This window comes from Schistocerca piceifrons, chromosome 4 (genome assembly GCF_021461385.2).
Source record: "Schistocerca piceifrons isolate TAMUIC-IGC-003096 chromosome 4, iqSchPice1.1, whole genome shotgun sequence".
Lineage (NCBI taxonomy): Eukaryota > Metazoa > Arthropoda > Insecta > Orthoptera > Acrididae > Schistocerca > Schistocerca piceifrons.
In genome coordinates, this window is record NC_060141.1 from 584,236,006 (window position 1) to 584,260,838 (window position 24,833).

The 24,833-nt window shown below is 44.5% G+C and overlaps 1 protein-coding gene across 1 annotated transcript in view; it reads right to left on the bottom strand.

Annotated features, from left to right (window-relative positions):
• The window catches only part of LOC124796239 (venom serine carboxypeptidase), a 132,249-nt gene that overhangs the window by 13,280 nt on the left and 94,136 nt on the right, over positions 1–24,833 (bottom strand). Inside the window, exon 5 of the mRNA XM_047260329.1 lies at positions 12,721–12,887. Coding sequence (XP_047116285.1) covers positions 12,721–12,887 — 167 coding nt within the window. The remainder of the gene's footprint in view (positions 1–12,720; positions 12,888–24,833) is intronic.

The following is a 24,833-nucleotide window of genomic DNA, read 5'->3' on the forward strand; positions in this document are numbered from 1 at the left end:
TGTGTTAGCCAGTTTGATGTAGAAACAGTCAAAGTTGCAAGATTCAATTCTTTTTATTTAAATTATGACTAGTTTCAGGTTACCTGAACTTATTTTTTAACCATCCTGAGAGACAGAAACTCAAAGGATATGTGTACCAGACAGACAAAAAAACCACTGTGGTGTTCAAATCAGACTTCAGGTCGATGAAAGCTCTTTACCTTAGGTAGTAAAGATTTGTTCATAACAGTCGATCCTGTGAGGACAAAAGAAAGCTACTCCTGATAGTTCCCTAAAGATACAACATGTTTATTCATTTGAGGATGGAACTGAAGGAAATCCCATTTCTGACAGAAATGGGTTTGCTTCATGTCAGCTGTTGACTACACAAATGGAAAACTACAATCATCTAGCTCTATTCCTTTGTAAAGTAGTATTTCATCAATCAGTTACAGTCTGCAGCATTTCTATAATACACTCCTGGAAATTGAAGTAAGAACACCGTGAATTCATTGTCCCAGGAAGGGGAAACTTTATTGACACATTCCTGGGGTCAGATACATCACATGATCACACCGACAGAACCACAGGCACATAGACACAGGCAACAGAGCATGCACAATGTCGGCACTAGTACAGTGTATATCCACCTTTCGCAGCAATGCAGGCTGCTATTCTCCCATGGAGACGATCGTAGAGATGCTGGATGTAGTCCTGTGGTACGGCTTGCCATGCTATTTCCACCTGGCGCCTCAGTTGGACCAGCGTTCGTGCTGGACGTGCAGACCGCGTGAGACGACGCTTCATCCAGTCCCAAACATGCTCAATGGGGGACAGATCCGGAGATCTTGCTGGCCAGGGTAGTTGACTTACACCTTCTATAGCACGTTGGGTGGCACGGGAAACATGCGGACGTGCATTGTCCTGTTGGAACAGCAAGTTCCCTTGCCGGTCTAGGAATGGTAGAACAATGGGTTCGATGACGGTTTGGATGTACCGTGCACTATTCAGTGTCCCCTCGACGATCACCACTGGTGTATGGCCAGTGTAGGAGATCGCTCCCCACACCATGATGCCGGGTGTTGGCCCTGTGTGCCTCGGTCGTATGCAGTCCTGATTGTGGCGCTCACCTGCACGGCGCCAAACACGCATACGACCATCATTGGCACCAAGGCAGAAGCGACTCTCATCGCTGAAGACGACACGTCTCCATTCGTCCCTCCATTCACGCCTGTCGCGACACCACTGGAGGCGGGCTGCACGATGTTGGGGCGTGAGCGGAAGACGGCCTAACGGTGTGCGGGACAGTAGCCCAGCTTCATGGAGACGGTTGCGAATGGTCCTCGCCGATACCCCAGGAGCAACAGTGTCCCTAATTTGCTGGGAAGTGGCGGTGCGGTCCCCTACGGCACTGCGTAGGATCCTACGGTCTTGGCGTGCATCCGTGCGTCGCTGCGGTCCGGTCCCAGGTCGACAGGCACGTGCACCTTCCGCCGACCACTGGCGACAACATCGATGTACTGTGGAGACCTCACGCCCCACGTGTTGAGCAATTCGGCGGTACGTCCACCCGGCCTCCCGCATGCCCACTATACGCCCTCGCTCAAAGTCCGTCAACTGCACATACGGTTCACGTCCACGCTGTCGCGGCATGCTACCAGTGTTAAAGACTGCGATGGAGCTCCGTATGCCACGGCAAACTGGCTGACACTGACGGCGGCGGTACACAAATGCTGCGCAGCTAGCGCCATTCGACGGCCAACACCGCGGTTCCTGGTGTGTCCGCTGTGCCGTGCGTGTGATCATTGCTTGTTGCTTGTACAGCCCTCTCGCAGTGTCCGGAGCAAGTATGGTGGGTCTGACACACCGGTGTCAATGTGTTCTTTTTTCCATTTCCAGGAGTGTATGAAGTTATACTGCAAAAAACCTTCAACATTTTACTAATAAAATTAGATGTTTTTAATACAAACACATTTGTGTTTACTAATTTAGGACTATCAGTCACCTCAAGGTGCTGTAAAACATAGTTTTGCCATTTCCAATATTTTAAAAGAGGACCATAACTTTATTGCACCTGTCTTGCACAAAGACAACTTTCATGTCACTTTAGCTACACTTTTGATTGCATCTCCGAAGGAAAACTCCAACTGAACATCTCTCTTGATTAGTGCATAAAATACATGAATTTTAACTGCACCAAAAAGTCTATGCCCACAAGGAACAGCACATCAAAGATCATGGGCAGTATCCCTGCAATCTGTACTCCTCACACAGTAGCATTCCTATTCAAACAATGTATTTCCTTTTGAATGGTGTCTACGGACAAACCAGTTTTTTTTTTTTTTTTTTTAAAAAAATTCTAACTTGGTATCTTTCTTAATTTTCTGTTGTGAGGGGCGACTTTTATGTTCACAACAAGACCAAGATGATTGCCCTACTGAATCTCTGAGCAAATTTATTAGTTATATTTAACATGAAATTTCAATGAGAGTAACAAGAACAGCACTCCTTCAGTCACATTTCAGCCTTGGTTTATTTTGTTCTTATCCCTGAGATTAAAATGACGAACCATAACCCTATTAGTGAAAGAAAAGGAAGGAAGATTAGGATTTATATTCAGTCAATGACAAGATCTTCAGAAATGTGCACAAGCTTGGGTTAGGGAAGAAGTGTGAACGACATCAGCCACACCCATTCAAAGGAACCAACTCAGCTTTCACCTTTAGTGAATTAAAGAAATTGCTGGAAGGCTAAATCTGGATCTAGACGGCTAATTCCTCTTAAATAAAAGCCCAATGCCTTACCACTGGGCTATCCGTCTCACAACAGTGACTTACATGTTCTACAGTTCAAATTTATTCTATGATTGTGTGTGTGTCATATGTGTAATGAAAAAACATATATTGTATCTGCATTCTGACAGCTGTCACCCCTTTGACAGCAAAAAATTGTCCCCATTTAGCCAGTGCACCCATGCATGGTGTATTTGTAGTGATAATGATTCCCTAGCCCAGTATGATGTTTGTTTGTTTTGTTTTAGGGCGCAAAAAAAAGTAGGGTCATAAGCGACCACAGCAAAACTGTAGAACACAACGACGAAGAGAGGAATTAAAAATGATTACATGTTAATATCAATTGACAGAAGAGAAGACAGCTAAAAACAGGGATGTGGAGAAATGTCTATAAAATACACCATAGAGACACAGAGGTCTGAACTAAAAATTAAATGGTCTTCGCCATATTGCTAAGACACATAAAAAGTAAAACACGGTCTACAGCCCACTCATTGTTCGCCAAAATGACTGGTAACTCAGATGGCAAGCACAAACAAGAAAAGTAAGTGATTAAAAAGGAAATTCGGTCAGGAAATGGAAGACAGTCAAAAGTTGGGCACAATGTGCACCACTTAACAAATGGAGTTGGCTAAAAGACAGTTCCCAATATGCAACCTAGCTAAAATGATCTCCTCACAGCAAGAGTGAGAGGTGGTCATCAAAACCACTGGGAGAGGCTTAATAACATGGAGCTTGATCCCATGAAGGCACTCCATCTGCTGACAGATGGCAACACAGAGATCGTTAGAGGTAATGTAAGAACTAGTGGGCTGACGTACAAGGACCGCAGCCTTGGCAGCAGTGTCAGTGGCCTCATTTCCTGTCAGCCTGACATGACCAGGAACCCACAAATCTCACAGTGTCTCCATCAAGAAAGGGATGGGCTGTGTACGGCACACAGAAGCTTTAAAGGGCACAGAGAGTCAGAGCAGATGTTGCAAATTTACAAGCCTATGTCACCAGATACTGTGTGGCCTGATGCAGGGTGAAGAGTTCTGCTGTAAATACTGGGCAAGTTCCAGAATCAGATACTGAAAAACTGTCTGTGTCAATGACGAAGGCACACCCGACACCATGATCTGTCCGAGAGCAATCAGTGTACACAAAGGTACAATCGCGAAGTTCCATGTGAAGATTATGAACTGAAGGTGATAGAGTGAGGCTGAAGTAGTGTCCTTAGGAAGCAATTGAAGGCCAAGGTGAACACGGGCTGCCGCACGAAGCCAAGATGGTGAAGAGTTTACACCCAACGGGAAGGTTGAAGGTAGCATGAAGTTAAGTTGCTGGAGCAAGAGCCGAAAGCGAACTCCAAGAGGTAACAGAGAAGAGGGGCACGCCCCATTCTGGCAATCAAAGGAGTTATTGGAGGAGGAGGCCAGGTGGCCACGCACAGCAGATGGACGGCATGCATATCTCCTGAGGAGAAAGTCATGGCAGTAGGACAGCAGTAGTTCTGCAGCTGCTGCATACAGACTCTCAACCAGGCTAGGGTAAAAAGTGCCAGTGGCCAAACGGATAGTATTAAGATGGTGTAAGAGGGACAAATGTGCAGATGCGTAAACAAAACAATCATAGTCTAGTTTCAAACTGACAAGGGACTGGTACAAATGGAGGAAGGTGGTTCAATCTGCTTCCCAGGAAGTACTACTGAAGACACGTAAGACATTAAGGAACTGCATACAGCAGGCTTCCAGGTGACACACATGGGAGGACCAAGAAAGTTTCCTATCAAGAGCCCTAGAAATTTAATAGTTTCAATGAACGAAAGAGTAACAGGCCCAAGATGTAAAGATGGTGGAAGAAACTAATTGTGCCCCCAGAAATTCATACAAATGGTTTTGTCAGTGAAAAAAAAAACGAAAGCCAGTGTCAATTCTCCATGAGTAAAGATGATAGAGATATCACAGAAGATGCTGCTCAATGAGAGACGTCCGTGGAGAACTGCAATAGATGAAAAAATCGTCAATGAAAAGGGAGCCAGAGATGCCTGGCAGAGACTGGCCATTATTGGGTTAATGGCAATAACAAAGAGGATGATGCTCAGGACGGAAGCCTGAGGTGCAACGTTTTCCTGGATAAAGGTTTCCAACAAGGCAGAATCCACAAGTACCTTGAAAACTCTGTCTTAAAAATTCCTGAAAGAAACAGGACAGGCGGCCACGAAAGCACCATGTGTAGAGAGTACACGAGGATACCAGTCCTCCAGCATGTCTCACGTGCTTTCTCCAAATCGACAAACATGGCCAAAGTCTGGGATTTCCATAGAAAACCATTCATGACATGAGTGATAAAGTCATGAGATTGAAAACTGTAGAATGGCGCCCTCAAAATCCACACTGTGCAGTGGTTAGTAAATTGCGAGACTCAAGCTACCATATCAGTCGGGAATGCATCATACATTTCATAACCTCGCAAACACAGCTGGTGAGACAAAGGGGGGGGGGGGGGGGGTAGCTAGAAGGAAGGGATGTTTGTCCTTAACAGACTTAGGTATGGTTATAACAGTGGCTTCATTCCAGCATCTGGGAAACGTGCCCTCTGCCCAGATGCGGTTGTATGTGCCCGCAAGAGAAAGGTGCTGCAACATTTGACTGTTAACATCATCTGGCCCTGGGGCAGAGGATCGGGATGAAGTGACAGCATGATCTAGTTCCCTCATAGTTACGGCGGCATTATAGCACTCATGATTCTGAGAAGAGATGGGTATCATCTGAGCCACCTCTGCTCATTTCTAATGGAGGAAGGCAGGAGCTTGAAGTCTCCACAAAATGGCGGACCAAGGTGTTGGAGATAGCAATAGGGCCTTGGACCCAGAGAGCCGTTAGAACCGTTCGAGGTTGGCTCACACAACAGAAGAGGGACTGGAACTGTTGAAGAGCTAGTGAATGAAATCTGGCTAGCTTTCTTGCTATCCCAAAGAATGCGACAATACTATGCATGCTACTGTTTATAAAGAATGTAGTTTGCCATCGTAGGATGATGGTAAAAACAGAGAGCATGTCTCGGTGTGCGAAATGTGTCATGGCATGCCTCTGTCCACCAAGGGACCGGAACACGTTGCAGTAATGAGGAAGTGTGAGCTATGGAACATTCTGCAGTGCAAGGATAACATTTGTAAGATATTCTACATGGTCATCACAACTGGGGAAATGCTATTCATCGAAGGTCGCCAGGGTGGAGTACAGCCTCCAGTTGGCCTTAGTAAGCTGTGCATGTAGGTGGGGTAGGAGTCAGCAAATGGATAGCATATGGAAAATGGTCACTCGAGGAGAGAATGGACCACTCGAGATGATGGGCCTGTTAGGCAGTGCAGAAGGATAGGTCCAAATGAGAACAGGCGTGCATGGAGTCTGAAACGGACATGGGTGCTCGTGTTAAGGCAGAAGAGTTGATTGAGAAGGTCAGCCACAAGGGCACCTCTCCGACAGGTTCTGGGAGAGCTCCAAAGGGGATAGTGCACATCAAAGTCGCCGAGCGGTAGAAAGGGGTGAGGTAGCTGCTAAATAAGCTGGAGGAAGTCTGCCCTAGTGACATCGAATGATGGAGGGACAAAGGGAAAAGTTCAATTGAGAAAGGGAAAGGTGAACTGCAACAGCTTGAAGGCAGGTAGTCAGGGAGATGGGTTGACTATCAACATCATTTTGTATGAGTAGCATTACTCCTCCATGAGTTGGAATGCTGTCCTCATGGGGGAAGGTCAAAATGAACCCGGAAGAAATGTGAGAGCTCAAAGCAGTCATGATGATGAAATTTTGTTTTCTGAAGGCAGAGAACAAATGGACGCTGTGACTCTAAAAGCAGCCATAAATCCTCTTTGTTGAGCAAAGACCACAAATTTTCCATTGGAGGAGAGTCATAACGAGGAAAATATGAAGGCATGTCACTTCGACGGCTGCTGAGTGCCAGCCTTCAAAGACTCGCCGCTACAGGGCACAGAGGCAGGAGGATCCTTCTCCACAAGATCTGCAGAAGTGTCAGCATTCTTCTGTCAGCCTGGGGTGCCCTGGGCAGAAAAATGATTGGTGGTGCACACCAGCAACATGGAAGTTGGCCAGGCGAGGCTATCATGTAGCGACATCGTCAAAGAGGATCTTCGAGTCGGCGAAGGAGAAGACCGTTTGCCTTTGACTTCTTGGAGCCTTTCCAGCTGACAGAGAAAGACTCAGATATTGGATGGCTCGAGGGATGCAGGAAGTCTTCATGGAAGTATTCATTCTGTCCTTTCCGGCTCACCGACTGTGTAGCTGGTGACTTGGCCCCATGAGGCCAAAATTTGGTGGCATGTTACACATGCTGGAGGAGGAGATGGGGACACTACCATGATGCTGGGCGATTTCACAAACACGGTACTAAATTTGAGGCTGCCGAGCCATGTCCTTCATGGAGTGAGATGTAGCGAGAACAGTACTGTAGGTGCCAGATGGTAGAATTCAGTGTTTCCAACTAGCCAATAACTTGCAAGCGACCAGGTAAGTTGTTGTGTTTGAGAATCAGAAGTAGCCCGCTCAAGCAAAGTGCCATTGCAGAAACGAGAGCAGAATTACACAGGGTCAGCAATTGCATCAACACCTTTCTGAATAATGAACAGATTTACAGCAGCGAAGGACTGACCGTCTTCAGTACATGAAACCATGAGGAACGGTGGTGCACCTGGTAGGGTCTTTGAATCATTAGCCCCATTCTGTTTGTTTCATAGCCCCTGACTATGAAGATAATTGGCTCATTGCAAGAAAATCCCCCATGATTGCCAGTGTCTCCGATGGTGCGCTCCTTCCAACTGGGGGGGGGGGGGGGGGGCCTTCATATAGGGGTGCACACACCTTCGGTGATTGTTCACACCTCCTGAACACCTGACAGAGGGATCAAATGGCAATTTGGGAAGGTAGTAGCTCAGGTAATCACCCCTACCTGGGCCTGGCCTGTACCAGGGGGTACGTGCGAGAAACCCACCTGTCGACCCGGGGCTGGGAATTATGCATTATTCAGTCACCTGTTACTCATCAGAAGCATGGGCCAGCCTTCAGGAGTGCACAGGGAGGAAGAAGAAAAAGAGGAACTTCAAATGCTGAAGTTGAGGAAGGATAGGTGAAGATGAATGAAGAAAGAAAAAAGTAATGAAAAACAGGGGAGAATATTCTGATACTGACTGTCGAAATGCAGAATAAATTTCGAAAAACAGCCCTGACATGTTTCCCAAGGGAGGGGAGAAAGAACAGCAAGAGGATCGACATCCAGTGTAGAAGGGAAAAGATGCTGCAAAGGCTGGGGCTCCATGGTAGCCAAGCATGAACCCACCAAAAAGCAGCGAGCCCTCTAGAGGGACCCAGTTGGATGATAATCCCATGAAGGTCTTTACAGACAGGCATTATCCCATAAACATTGTCTGCAAACTGATTTTCCACACCCTATTCTCATACGCAGTTAATCGTGCCTCCACCTCCAAGAACCAGCTGCAAAGAAGTGCCCCTGTTATCACCCAGTGTCATCCCTGACTGGAGCAACTGAACCACATTCTTCGGCATGGCTTCAGCTACAAACCATCATGTCCACAGTCATTCTCATCCCTCAAAGTGGTATTCCACCACCCACTCACCCACCATCCCTTTGCCACTACTTCTCCCAACTCTTTGCCACAGAGGTAAGATCCCTGTAGCAGACCCCAGTGCAAGACCTACTCATTTCACTCACGCAGTAAATCCTACTCTAGTCCTGTAACAGGTTTATTCTATCCCATCAGAGGCAGGGTCATATGTGAAAGCAAGCATGTCATATACCAGTTCTGAAATTTCTGCACAGCATGACCACCAACCAGCCTTCAGCCAGAATAAATGGCCACTGCCTAACTATGGCCAAGAAGAGAGTTGACCACCGTTGGCACGACACGCTGCTGAGTACAACCTGTCCAATTTAATGGTTACTTTGCAACTTTTGCCATCTGGATTCAAAGCTTCAGTGGAGAGGAGGAGGAATGAAAATGATGGCAATTGTCAAAGTGTAATTACTGCTGCTTCTTAGTTGGCTTTATATTTACCAAGGTGTGAAGCTGGCATTCAGTGAGACTGAGGTCAGTGTCAAAGAAGGCGCCACTAAATTTCAAATTAACTGTAAATGTGATAAGAGATTAAATGATTCCAACAGTTCAGTCTTATTATGGATCCTGATTTAAAAATACAATTAGTGTGTCGAATCCAAGTAGAGGCTGACATTGGATGGATTCAGAACAGCAGACCCAGCATGTTCATGTGCTCTCTCTCTCTCTCTCTCTCTCTCTCTCTCTCTCTCTCTCCCCCTCCTCCTCCTCCTCCTCCTCCTCCCCCCCCCCCTCTCTCTCTCTCTCTCTCTCTCTCTCTCTCTCTCTCTCTCTCTGAACACATTAATAATAGTAAATCGTTTCCAAAACTAACTTATACCAGTGAAGGATGGATAACAGCACTTTGCACGAAGTTCCTGTACTTTTTGCAAAACTCTGCATTTATTATTTCACTATTGGCCAACTTTGGAAGCCATTTACAAGTGAAACTCTTGTAAAAGTCTGAATGTGCAACAGAAATCATGTAACATGTAGGTTGTCCGTTACATAGAGTATATAGATGCAATAAAACAATAAACCACCTATCAAATATCGAATGTCTCACAAGCAAGACGTTTGATGTTTTGAATTATTTCTGGTACACATTTACTACAATATATATGTTAGTTTCACATGAAAATTGCTTCAAAAGCTGCAACTACACAGAAGCAGTAGAGGAATAATACAGCCAATTTCCTGCAGATAGTATACATCATTAGAAAATGGATTTATCCTTCAATAGATCTCTATAATGGCTTTGGAACCCAATTTAAGAAAACTGTGCATTCAGATATTCCATTTCATGACAGACAAAAGTAACATAACCGAGTGCATGTTTTAATTTATTTTTTAAGACAGTTCACATCCAGTGCTTCAAGCACTGCAGAAAGAACTTCATTTCCATGCCATTTATGATTTAAAAACTCAATTGCTTAATATATTTGCTTATTAATATGTATCACAAAGAGTAGTAAATGTTGCATTTGGACCTCAACATGTAAACAATTTTTATTGTCCTGGTCAAATGATTCATCAAACCAGCAAGAACACTACACCAGTGAATACAGTTCAAACTGAATGCAGCATATCACATTGTTGTTGTTGCGGTCTTCAGTCCTGAGACTGGTTTGATGCAGCTCTCCATGCTACTCTATCCTGTGCAAGTTTCTTCATCTCCCAGTACCTACTGCAGCCTACATGCTTCTGAATCTGCTTAGTGTATTCATCTCTTGGTCTCCCTCTACAATTTTTACTCTCCACGCTCCCCTCCAGTATTAAATTGGTGATCCCTTGATGCCTCAGAACATGTCCTACCAACCGATCCCTTCTTCTAGTCAAGTTGTGCCACAAGCTCCTCTTCTCCCAATGCTATTCAATACCTCCAATTAATTATGTGATCTACCCATCTAATCTTCAACATTCTTCTGTAGCACCACATTTCGAAAGCTTCTATTCTCTTCTTGTCAAAACTATTTATCGTCCATGTTTCACTTCCATACATGGCTACACTCCATACAAATACTTTCAGAAAAGACTTCCTGGCACTTAAATCTATACTCGATGTTAACAAATTTCTCTTCTTCAGAAACGCTTTCTTTGCCATTGGCAGTCTACATTTTATATCATCTCTACTTCGACCATCATCAGTTATTTTGCTCCCCAAATAGCAAAACTCCTTTACTACTTTAAGTGGCTCATTTCCTAATCTAATTCCCTCAGTATCATCCGATTTAATTCGACTACATTCCATTATCCTCGTTTTGCTTTTGTTAATGTTCATCTTATACCCTCCTTTCAAGACACTGTCCATTCCGTTCAACTGCTCTTCCAAATCCTTTGCTGTTTCTGACAGAATTACAATGTCATCGGCGAACCTCAAAGTTTTTATTTCTTCTCCATGGATTTTAATACCTACTCCGAATCTTTCTTTTGTTTCCTTTACCGATTGCTCAATATACAGATTGAATAACATCGGGGAGAGGCTAAAACCCTGTCTCACTCCCTTCCCAACCACTGCTTCCCTTTCCTGTCCCTCGACTCGTATAACTGCCTTCTGGTTTCTGTACAAATTGTAAATAGCCTCCGCTCCCTGTATTTTACCCCTGCCACCTTCAGAATTTGAAAGAGAGTATTGCAAACAACATTGTCAAAAGCTTCCTCTAAGTCTACAAATGCTAGAAACGTAGGTTTGCTTTTTCTTAATCTAGCTTCTAAGATAAGTCGTAGGGTCAGTATTGCCTCACGTGTTCCAATATTTCTACGGAATCCAAACTGATCTTCCCCAAGGTCAGTTTCTACCAGTTTTTCCATTCGTCTGTAAAGAATTCGCGTTAGTATTTTGCAGGCGTAACTTATTAAACTGATAGTTCGGTAATTTTCACATCTGTCAACACCTGCTTTCTTTGGGATTGGAATTATTATATTCTTCTTGAAGTCTGAGGGTATTTTGCCTGTCTCATACATTTTGCTCACCAGATGGTAGAGTTTTGTCAGGACTGGCTCTCCCAAGGCTGTCAGTTGTTCTAATGGAATATCGTCTACTCCCGGGGCCTTGTTACAACTTAGGTTTATCAGTGCTCTGTCAAACTCTTCACACAGTATCATATCACCCATTTCATCTTCATCCACATCCTCTTCCATTTCTATAATATTGCCCTGAAGTACATCGCCCTTGTATAGACACTCTATATATGCCTTCCACCTTTCTGCTTTCCCATCTTTTCTTATAACTGGGTTTCCATCTGAGTTTTTGATATTCATGCAAGTGGTTCTCTTTTCTCCAAAGGTCTCTCTAATTTTCCTTTAGGCAGTATATATCTTACCCCTAGTGAGACAAGCCTCTACATCCTTACATTTGTCCTCTAGCCATGCCTGCTTAGCCATTTTGCACTTCGTGTCAATCTCATTTTTGAGACATTTGTATTCTTTTTTGTCTGCTTCATTTCCTGCATTTTTGTATTTTCTTCTTGCATCAATTAAATTCAACATTTCTTCTGTCACCCAAGGATTTCTACTAGCCCTTGTCTTTTTACCTACTTGATCCTCTGCTGCCTTCACTACTTCATTCCTCAAAGCTATCCATTCTTCTTCTACTGTATTTCTTTCCCCCATTCTTGTCAATTGTTCCCTTATGCTCTCCCTGAAACTCTAGTATCACATTCAATGTATATTCTTTTAGGAGTTTAGGCTCAACATGATGTGTCTTTTTGTCAGTCTGAACATTTCCAATGAGGAAGGTGTTTTGCTGCCTGTCTTTCCTCAGTCTGAAACTTACAATGTTAGTTCTGTCTCTCAGATCTGTGAGCAATATGAACCTTGTCTTGTAAATAAAAAAAAATAAAATAAAAAAAAAAAAAATAAAAAAAAATTTTTGGAAAGTTACAAATGATAGTATCTGGCAGCAGATATACTTGGGACTGCATTCATCAAAGTTGTATTACATCAAGAAGTTGTACAGAAATATTGTGTTGGATTGCACTTTAAGAACCAATAGCTCTTTTGATTCGAATTAAGAAGAGGAAAAAATCCTGTTTCAAAAGATTAAATTCAGTTTCATAGGTTCACAGTTTTCCCCATGCCTTATGTTTCAGTCTTATACAAATAAAATATTTTCTTTCAGCAACAGTTTCTTTATAGACTGGCCTAATACTGTAACATTGTGTCACAATATACATCATTCAAGAGCCTTTAATTTGCTGAAGTACAGTAACATATTTGGACTCCGGATAGCAATAAAACTTAGGATATCACAATAACTACGATTAATAAAAAGCTAATGCCACAATTATAGCAACAGAAAACATACTAGAGGCATAAGGATGGCAAGAACAGTCTTACGTGAAAAGCTGCATCCCAGTTCTTTTCTTGAATATACTTCACTCCAAGCTCCTCTCTTTCATGGAATAAATCTCTGCCCCTACTATCTATCAATCCTAGTTGATAGAGGTAGTCACCATATTTCAGCATATGCTCAGGATCTGACAGACCATTACCAATAGCCATACCTGAAATTAGAAAACAATACAAAATTAGTTTCAGTAGATAAACTTTTTGCACTTTACAACAATACTGTAGAAAGAGTACGGTAGGGTGAAGATGAGATGGGTGATGTGATACTGTGAGAAGAAGTAGACAGAGCACTGACATGAGGCATCTGGAGTAGAGCACATCTCCAAATTATTAACATCCTTGGTAGAACTAAGAACCACCTTGTATGCATGATACACGAGACAAGCGAAATTCCCTTGGATATCAAGAAAAATGTAATAACTCCAATAACAAAAAAATTGTCTGAGCTGACAGGTGTGAGTATTGCAGAGGTCATGGCGAACACTATTGACAACAGGAAGTGAAAGAAATGAAAGTATGTTACTAGGACAGGGACACCCACAACACAAAGTGCTAAGAATAAAAGCAGTTTTAGGAAATCTAGGAAGAGGCAGAAAACCTTGCCAGCAAGTAGGTCAAAGCAAGTGGGAGGGGGGGGGGGGTCACATCTGTGGAGGGAGACATGTCCCCCACCACCCCTCCCCGCTGACAAAGCAGTTAACTAATAATGATCTGCTAAACAGATGAGGAGGAAAATGACAAACAAATATAGGAAATTAAAGTGGTATAAAGCTGGCCTGGCTGTCAACCAAATATGATAGCACTGCAAAATACTGATGTGAATGGGGCAATCTGGGGAAGATCCATTTGGGTTCAGCAGAAATGTAAGAACACATGGGATAATACTATAATTTCTCAGGTTTTCTCAGCATGATTGATTAATAGTAAGCTTCTGGTTGCTCTGCTGTGTCATCAAACTATTGTGTATAAAATGGAAACAACTCTGCAGAACATCTGGAAGCACACTATTACTGGATAATACTGACAACACAATTTATTTCAGAAAATGGGCTCAAGAAAAGCACACAAACAACCTTCTGACAATGTTTACCAGAGCACACTGTTCAAAATTTTGAAGCTATTGAGGACCAAACAGAAGGAGCAAAACGTTATGCTCAATTTTTATATCATTCAGAGTTCAGCTATAGAAGTCTTAATTCAAAGAGCCTAGATAAGGAGGGAGAAAACATTGTGGAGATTGAGGCTGGAATAGGATAAGCAACTTCAAATGACTACATCCACATCTGTACCTGCATACCACTGCATTGCATGGCACAGGATACTTCCCACTATACCATTTATCAATTATTAGAGCTTTTCCCCATTCCACTCCTCTACAGAATGCAAGAAGAATGACTGCTTAAACACCTCTGTGTGTACTGTAATTAGTCTAATCTTCTCTTCATGATTCCTGTAGGAGCAATCACAGGGAGTTTTAGTATATTCCTAGATTCCATTTTACAAGTTTTCTAAGTCGGCTTTTGTAAGATAGTTTGTGTACCTTTAGGCACCTGCTATTTCAGTTCTTTTGGCATTTCTGTGAAAATTCTGGGTCAAACAAACCTGTGATAATTTGTGCTGCCCTCCACTGTATACGTTCAACACCACCTGTTAGTTCTATTTCATGGTGGTCGCACACAATATAGCAATATTCGAGGACGAGTTGCACAAGTCTTTTGTGGTAATCTCCTTTGTAAACTGACTGCATTTCTCTAGTATTTCACCAATGAACCACAGCCTGGCAAATGTTTCACCTACAATTGAGCCTATGTGATCAGTCCATTCCATGCCCCAACAAATTGTTACAACCACATATTTTCATAAGTTTACCAATTCAAAATTTACCTCACTGACATTGTAGTCATATGATACTATGTTATTTCATGTTGTGTAGTGCAAAATTTTAAATTTCTGAACATTTAAAGTAAGTTGCCAATCTTTGCACCATTTTGAAATATTACCAAGATCTGACAGAATACTTGTGCAACTTTTTTTCAGACAGTACTTCATTACTGATAACTTCATCTACAAAAAGTCTGAGGTAAGTACAGACATTCTCTGCAAGATCATTAATATAAAACATGAACAGCAAGGATCCCAAAACACTTCCCTGGAACACACTGAACGTTACTTCTACATTTGTCTATGACTCTCCATCCAAGATAAGTGTCTTCCCCACCAAGAAATCTTCAATCCGATTGTGTATCTTTGTGCCCCCATATAATTGTACTTTTGATAATTAGTGTATGTGTGGTAGTGGGTCAAATGTCTTTTGAAAGTCCAGAAACACTGCACCTATCTGACTGCCTTGATAAATGACTGGTGTGGAAAGCACCAGATGCGTTTAACATTGTAAATGTTTTTGGAATTCTCAGAATACAAGTATCTTCTACGATACTACATCAAATGGATGTCAAGGATATTGGATAGTAGTTTTATGGGTCACTTCTGGTGCCCTTCTTGTAGATGGGTTTGACATGTATTTTCTTCCATCCACTGGGTACAGTGTTTTATTCGAGGAATCTGTGGATATTATAGTTAATTCTGTAAAGGATCTGATACGGATTCCATTTATCCCCGAAGCTTTGTTCAGTTTTAATTACTTCAGCTGTTTCTCAATGCCACCAAGTCGCATATCTATCTCTCATTCTTGTAATAGAATAGTAATTAAATTGCAGCAATACTCCCAGACTTTCCTTTGTAAAGGAACATTTGAAAACTGAAGTAAGCGTTTCTACTTTTGTTTTGCTATTCTCAATTTCAGTTTTTCTCATTCACAAGTGTCTGGACACTTACTGTGGTTTCACAGCCACACACGACCAGGATATCTTTGCGTTGTGAGAGAGCTTTATTATTCCACTACAGTACTTATTGAAGGCTTCACATGTTGTGCTTTTCACAGACAAATGCATTTTATTTGGCATCTCTCTGTCTGTAGCTGTATTCTAACAATATTATGAAAAGGATAGTTGCTACTCACCATATAGTGGCGATGCTAAGCTGTGGATATGCACAACACAGAGACTGTCACAAGCTTTGGCCAACAAGGCCTTTGTCAAAAATAAAACACACACACACACACACACACACACACACACACACACACGACCAAAGCCTCTCTGGCAGCTGAATCCACACCATGAGCAGCAGCCACAGTGCATGGTGGGAGGGGCAACGGGTGGGGGTAAGGAGGCTAGAGCAGGGAGGGGGAGGGATAGTGTGGTAGGGCTGACTGAATGCGTTTGTGGAATAGAGGGTTGTGAAGTGTTGGAAGGGGAACAGGCAAGTGCTAGATGGATGAGGACAATGACTAACCAAGGTTGAGGCCAGGAGGGTTACAGGAACATAGGATATATTGCCAAAAGCTTATTTTCTGACAATTTTTTGTTGTGCCTCTCTGCGACTCAGCACTTCCACTATAAGGTGAGTACCAACTACCCTGTTCATAATATTGTTACATTCCATTCTGGATTTTCCATTGTTTGATTTTGCCTTATGGCTTTTCTTCCATCCTAACCCAGTGCTTTTTTCTTTTGTTACTATTTTCTAATGCATCACTATACTCAATGTCCATCCTTCTTTCTCTTCTTCCTTGTGTTCCTCTTGTCGCCTTACAAATCTCACTGCATGTTCTACTTATGAACCACACTACTGTATCGGCCACGCACCACAGACAGCTACAAGACTACACCGATTGTTGGTGCGGCATCTTATGTCCCACATTACCACATTACTCTCACCAATATCATTAATCCTATACCTTCAAACTGATCACTCTCCCTGCATCACTCACATGCATTTTTGCACATTATTTCCTGCAACTTTCTGGTGCCACATGATCTTTTATCTCGTCCTACCATCCCCTCCCCACCCCCCATCATTCTATCCCAGTTTGCACCTACTAATTTCACCTCATTCAGTCACATCTGTGATCCCCCTCCTTCACACTCATCCACCCTCAGACCTGCAACCCACAGTAAAATATAGTTTTATTTGTATCTTTTCTTTGATCTCATTGTGACTTCATGGCAATTTTGGTGGATTTTCGCCTTTCAGTATCATTGTACTCCCTCAGATTTAATTTATTCTCCCCCTGTTTCACCTGTTTCATGATTTTTCCCATGTATTTGGGTGTCTTTTTGCGAATTTTTTTGGACATAATTCTGTGCCATTTATGTATTTTTTCGTGTTTATTTCCACCACCATGGATCCTTGCTCCTTCCATATGTGTCAATGCAGAAAAGTTTCCTTATCCCCAACCAGAACCCAGCCCCACGTACTGTTGCTGCATTGTTAATGACTCATGAAATCCCCCAAATGGTTTTACCATCAAATTACCCATCTCCGGCTGTCACCCTTCCTTCCAAAATTACCTCCCTCTGTTCAGAATCCACCGATCCTTAGCCCTCATCAACATAGTCCTGCAAGACCATATCAATCAAGCTCAGACCTCCTTGCAATACCTTCTTTCCATCCGTAATATTCTCCTTCTATGCAATCCCAAATTCCTGGAACACAATGAAACTCTTGCCCTCCAGGAACTAGAGCAACATGCACAATGCCACTTCAAAAAGCTCTCCACTGTGCTCACTTCCTACTCCCACCTTTGAGTACCACTACCCACCACCTGCAACAATCTCCAAACCTCCTCCGTGTCCCCTCACAGCCGACAAACCCTGTCTTGTAGACCTACTCTACATTTACCCTATCCTCCAAAACTCACTCCCCCCACCACACAGAATCCAGAACCTAAACAGACCTGAAACACTATCATGAACCTTTCCTCCAGAAGCCTTAGCTCCACAGAAACATCAGTCCTTTCCATAGGCCTCACCTTTTGTCCCACTCCCAAATTCAATCATGCAGGACTTGTTAATGACTTCTACCCTTTTCCTGGTCCCTTCAGTGGAAACACTTTTTCACTACCAACCCTACCAATTAGACTCTACCAATGATCAAAGCTGATCCCTGCCTGACTGAGTTCACTCCTCCAGCCAACTGTGATCCATTTTCACTGAGCCCAGATCACCCCCTGATAACTTTCCAGAATTTCTTGACCTGAGTCTTGCATTACCATCATTCCCCAAATCCCTCAACATGCAAGCTAACCTTTCATCCACAGAAAGAACTGCAACCACCACCTAAAAACTGATTCTGACCTTATAATCCTACCTGCCGACAAAGGCTCTACTGCTACTGTTTTGAAATGCAAGGATTACCTAGCAGAAGAACTCCACCAACTGCCAGATTCATCCACCTACAAACCCTGGCACAGTGACCCCATTTCAGAAATTCAGCAGGATCTCAAGTCTCTCCCGAAATCCTTAGGCCTGTCCAAGATCCTCTCCCCCACAGTCCATCTCTCTCCTTACCCCTACCATTCCCCACACTCCTACCTTCTACATGCTTCCAATGACCATAAACCCAACCACCAAGGACACCCCGTTGTAGCTGGTAACTGTATTCTCAGTGAGAGAATGGCTGCTCTCGTAGACCACCACCTTTAGCCTATTACCTGGAATCTAACCTCCTATATAAAAGATACAAATTATTTCCTCCACTAACTCCCGACGGTTCCTGTCCCTTTACCACAAAGTGCCCTTCTCGTCACTATTGATGCCACCTCCCTTTACACTAACATCCCTAATGCCCATGGCCTTAACGCTATTGAACACTACCTTTCCCAACACCCAACAGATTCCAAACCAACAACCTCCTTCCTAGTCACTATAACCAACTATTCCTCACTCACAATTACTTCTCCTTTAAAGGCATTACCTACAAACAAATCTGGGGTACAGCTATGGGCACCTGCATGGCATCATCCCATGCCAACCTATTCATGGGCCATCTACAGAAATCCTTCCTAAATGCCCCCTGATGACATTTTTGTGATCTGGATCAAGAGTGAGGACCCCTATCCACATTCCTACAGAACCTCAATACCTCCCCCATTCACTTCACCTTGTCCTACTCAACCCAACAAGCTACCTTCTTAGCTCTTGACCTCCAACTCAAAGATGGCTACATTAGTACCTCTGTCTATATCAAACATACTAACCACCAGCAATATCTTCACTTCCATAGCTGCCACTGAGGGTCTCACTGAGGCCTTTACAGACTGTAATAATCCTCCCAACCTTGTACAAAAAAAATCTCCCATGCCTTATATTTCCAGTCACCCACCATCTCTGAAAGTCTTGCCATCCGGTCACAGAGGAGCATTTCCCTCATAACTTAGTACCACCCGTGACTGGAGCAGCTGAAGTACATTCTCCACCAGGATATCGACTACCTCTTGTCGTGCCCTGACATGTGAAATGTCTTGACCACTATCCTTTCCACAACTCTCACAGTGGTATTCTGCTGCCCACTAAACCTACACAATATATGCATCCATCCCTACACAACCCCTGCTCCCAACCCCTTACCTCATGGCTAATATCCCTGTAATAGACCTGGATGCAAGACTTGTCCCATATGTCTTCCTACAACCACCTACTACAATCTAACATCGTCTATCCCATCAAAGGCAGGACTACCTGTGAAACCAGTCATCTGATCCACAAGCTAAGTAGCATTCTATGTGGGCATGACAACCAACAAGCTGTGTGTCTCCATGTATGGTCACTGACAAACTGTTGTCAAGAAACAACTGGACCACCCTACTGCTGAGCACACTGGCCAACACGATGTTCTTCATTGAAATGACTGCATCACAGCCTGTGCAATATGGGCCCTTCCCACCAGCACCAGCTTTTCTGAATTACAAAGGTTCGTTTGTTTTCTTTTGTGGCGCAAAACAACTGGGGTCATACGCTGCTGCACTAAGGGATGGGCAATGTACAGCACACACAGACTGTGAAGGGCACTCAGTGAGTCTGAGTGCAGGACACAATTGGATAGGCAGTGTTACTGGAAGTACTCCATGGCCCGATACAAGGCGAAGAGCTCGCCTGTAAATACTGAGGAGTGTGCCGGAAGCCTATGTCTAAAGACACGGATGCCAATAATGAAGGCACACCCAACCCCATGGTCAATCCAAGAGCCATCAGTGTATGCAAAAGTACTATCGTGAAATTCCAGGTGAAGGTTGTGAAACTGAAGGCAATAGATTGAGGCAGCAGTAGTGTCCTTAGGAAGCAAATGAAGGCCAAGGTAAACATCAGCCGCTTCATGAAGCCAAGATGGTGAAGGGTTCACACCCACCAGGAAAGATGCAGGAAGTGCGAAGTTAAGCCGCTGTAGCAAATGCCAAAAGTGGACTCCAGCAGGTAACAGAGAAGGACAAGCCACATACTGACAATCGAAGGAATCATCAAAGAAAGAGTCATAGGATGCGTGGCCATGCATGGCAGACAAACGGCATGCATACCTGCTGAGGACAAAGTCATGACGGTAGGACAGTAGTAGTTCAGCAGCTTCAGCATACAGACTCTCAACTGGGTGGTGTAAAAGGTATCCATGGCCGAACAGATGCCACGATGGTGAATAGTGTTGAGATGGCGTAAGAGGGATGGGCATGCAGATGCATAAACAAAGCACCCATAGTCGAGTTTCGAATGGACAAGGGTCCGGTGGTTCGATCGGCATCCCAGGAAGTACCACTGAGAACATGTAGGGCATTGAGAAACTGTGTACAGCGGGCTGCCAGGTAAGATATATGGGAGGGCTGAGAGAGTTTCCTATCAAGCGTGAGCCCCAGGAATTTCGTTGTTTCAATGAATGGAAGGGCAACAGGCCCAAGATGTAAAGATGGTGGGAGAAACCACTTGCGATGCCAGAAATTCATACAGATTGTTTTGTCAGTGGAAAAGTGAAAGCCATTGTCTAGTCTCTAGGAGTAAAGATGATCAAGACACCGCTGAAGATGCTGCTCAGTGAGACAGGTCTGTGGAGAACTGCAATAGATGGTAAAATCATCAACAAAAAGGTAGCTGGAAGCGTCCGGTGGGAGACAGACCATGACAGGGTTAATGGCGATAGCAAAGAGGACGACACTCAAGATGGAACCCTGAGGCACACCGTTTTCCTGGACAAAGGTGTTCAACAAGGCAGAACCCCCATACACCCTGAAAACTCAATCTTGTAAAAATGCCTGAAGGAAACAGGGCAGGCGGCCATGGAAGCCCCAAATGTAAAGAATAAGGAGGATATCAGTTCTCCAGCAGGTGTTGTAGGCCTTCTCCTAATGGCCAATAGTCTGGGACTTCCACAGCAGAACACTGCACTCGAAATCCACACTGTGCATTCATCAGTAAACTGTGAGACTCGAGCCACCATACCAGCTGAGCGTGAATCATGTGTTCCATCACCTCGAAAACACAGCTGGTAAGAGAGATGGGGCGGTAGTTAGAAGGAAGGTTTTTGTCCTTACTGGGTTTAGGTATCGGTATGACAGTGGCTTAATGCCAGCATCCGGGAAATGTGCCCTCTGCCCAGATGCAGTTGTATGTGTTGAGCAGAAAGTGCTTGCCCGCAATAGATAGGCGCTGCAACATCTGAATGTGGACGGCATCCGACCTGGGGTGGAGGATCAAGATGAACAAAAAGCATGATTGAGCTCCCTCATAGTAAAGGTGGCATTGTAGCACTCACGATTTGGAGAAGAGAAGGGTATCAGCCAAGCCGCCTCCGCTTGTTTCCGATGGAGGAAGGCAGGTTGATAGTGGGAAGAGATCAAAACTTCTGCAAAATTGCAGCCCAAGGTGTTGGAGATAGCAATAGGGTCCACAATAACCTCGTCTGCTACTGTGAGGCTGGAAATGGGTGAATGGATCTTGGTCCCAGAGAGCCATCGGAGGTTGGCCCACACAACAGAAGAAGGGGTAGAACTGTTAAAAGAACTTGTGAATGGAATTCAGCTAGCTCATTCGCTATCCTGAAGAACGCGATGACACTTTGCTCGCATCTGTTTATAATGAATGCAGTTTGCCACTGTAGGATGGTGGTTAAAAATGCAGAGAGCACGTCTATGTGTGCGAATGGCATCACAGCATGTCTCAGTCCACCAAGGGACGGGGACACAACGTGGTAAAGAGGAAGTGAGAGGAATGGAATGTTCTGCAGCAGTAAGGATAACGTTGGTGAGATATTACACCTGGTCATCACAACTGGGGAAATCTTGTTCTTCAAAGGTCGCCAGTGAGGAGTAAAGCTGCCAGTCAGCCTTAGTAAGCTGCCATTTGGGCATGCACGTGGATAGGGTAGAAGTCAGCAAATGGAGAGCACGCAGGAAATGGTCTCTTGAGTAGGTGTCAGAAAGAATGGACCACTCAAGGTGATGGGCAAGCTGGGCAGTGCAAAAGGATAGGTTCAAATGGGAATAGGTGTGCGAGGAATTGGAAAGAAAAGTGGGTGCTCCAATGTTAAGGCATAAGAGGTTAATTTGATTAAGGAGGTCAGCCAAGAAGGCACCTCTCTGACAGGTCCTGGGAGAACCCCAAAGGGGATGATGTGCATTAAAGTACCCGAGTAGCAAATGTGGAGGAGGTAGCTGCCCAGTAAGGTGACAGAAGTCTGTCCTGGTGACATCAAATGATGGAGGGACATAAATGGTACAGAGGGAAAAAGTCAGGCGGGGAAGGAAAAGGCAAACTGCAACAGCTTGAAAATTGATAGTCAGGGAGATGGGTTGACTATGGATGTCATCTGGTATGAGCAGCATGACGCCCCCACAAGATGGAATGCCGACCTCAGGGGGAAGGTCAAAAAGAATTGGGAAGTAATGTGAAAGCTCAAAGCGGTTGTGAGGGCGCAATTTCGTTTCCTGAAGGCAAAGTACAAGGGGACAGCCGTAAATCCTTTTTGTGGGACTGAAGGCTGCGAACATTCCATTGGAGGACAGTCATGAAGAGGCAAAGATGTATGTCGAGTGACAGCCAGTGTAGAGTCGCTACTACAGGGCACAGAAGCAGGAGGATCCTGCTCCATGGGGTCCACAGAAGCATCAGCATGCTTGTGCGGTCGGTCTGTGGAGTCTAATGCTGAAAAACGGTTGGTGGTGCACACCGGCGATACAGAGGCCAGCCAGGCTAGGGTACCACATGGTGACACTGTCAATGAGAATCTTCAAGTTGGCGAAGAAGAAGACCATTTGCCTTTGGTGGACTTCTTCAAGCCCTTCAGTATAGAGGAGGACTCAGGCGGTTTTTTGCTAGAGGAATGGAGGAAGTCTTCACAGGAGTACTCCTTCTGTCCTTTCCAGCCAACCGGTTGTGTAGCTGATGGCTGCACCCATTGAGGTGAGAGTTTGATGGCTTTTTGCACAGCTGGACTGGGGGATGGTGATGCTACCTCAGCACTGGGCGATTTCACAACCTCAGACCTGAATTTTAGGTCGCCAGTCTGCATGGCCATGTCCTTCATGGAGCGAGGGGCAACAAGAACAGAATTATAGGTACCAGATGGGAGAACACAGGATTTGCGACTAGCCAGTAACTTGTGAGCAACTCGGTAAGGCACCTTTTCCTTTACCCGGATCTCATGAACATCTGACTCATCACGATACACTGGACAATCCTGAGAGGATTGCAGTTGATACAGTGAGGAGGAGGAGGTGGACAATCACCCTCGTGCAAATCCCTACCACAGGTGACACATTTGGCTGTGTGTAGACAAGACATTCTAGTGTGGTTGAAACAATGACACTGGTAGCAGCACATCAGGTTCGGAATGTATGGCTGGATGGTGAATTTCATAACCTGCATTGAGCCTGGACTGAAGCACCACTATCGAGGGTGAGAAAAAGAGAGTGCAGGTGGGCACTACTGAGGAATCAACCTTTTTCATTACAAGATGGACACCAATGACAGCTTGATCAGAGAGGTAAGATTGGATTTTGGCCTCAGCTGTTGAGCAGCCTGGTGTAAATAACACCATGGGAAGAATTCAAAGTTCTATGGGCCTCAACACAAACAAGTTAACTGTGGAGAAGTGTGGCAGCAAACAGTTGTTTTGCTTGAGCATCAGAAGTGGTCTCCAAAAGCAAAGAGCCATTCCGTAAACGGGAGCAGGATTTCACAGGGCCAGCAACTGTATGAACACCTTTCTGAATAATAAACAGATTTACCATGGCGAAGGACTGACCATCTTCAGTAAGTGAGACCACGAGGAACTGTGGTGTAGTGGGAAGGGTCTTTGAATGGTTAGCCTCATTACGTTGGTGCTTTATAGATTTCGAGTGGGAAGATGAATGAGTCATTGCGAGGAAATCCCCCATGATTGCCAGAGTTTCCAATGGCACACTCTTTCCAACTGGGGGGCCCCTGCACAAGGGTGTGCACCAACCTTAGGTGATCGTTCAAACCTCATGTCACACCTCCTGAACACCTGACAGAGAGACCAATTGGCAATTTGGGAAGGTAATAGCTCAGGCAGTCACCCCTCTCTGGGCCTGCCCTGCACTAGGGGGTATGTGTGAACCCTACTTGTCAACCTGGGGCTGGGAATTAAGCGTTACCCAGTCACTTGTTATGCGTCAGACATGTGGGCTGGCCTTCAGGAGTGCCCAGGGAGGATGAAGGAAAAAAGAGGATCCTCAAACACCGAAGTGGAGGAACGAGAGGAGAAGGGAAAAAAGAAAGGAAAAGGGAGCAAAAAACAAAGGTGAGACTGTTCGTACGTCAGTAACAGAACACAGAACTTTCCCAATAATACCTGAGACATGTTCCCCAATGGAGGGGAAAAAGAATAGCAAGAGGATAGACATGCAGCACAGAAGGGAAGAAATTCTGCAAAGGCTGGGGCCCCGTGGTGGACAAACATGAACCCGCCAAAGTGTGGCGAGCTCCCTGGGGGCGAATTGCAAAGGTGAGAACTCTCGCGCAAAATACTTCTTATTCCTGTAACCCTACTACCCTCAACCTTCATTAGTCATTGCCCTCGCTCATCTAGCCCCTTTCCTGTTCCAATTCCAGCACTACAAAGCCCTCTATTCCACCAACACACCCAGTCTTATTTCTTCTCTCCATTTCCGCTACCCCCCACCCCCCCCCTTTCCTCCCTCCCGACAGCACCTAGCTGCCCTAACCTGTCTCCACCTTGCTGCCTCTGGATCTCGG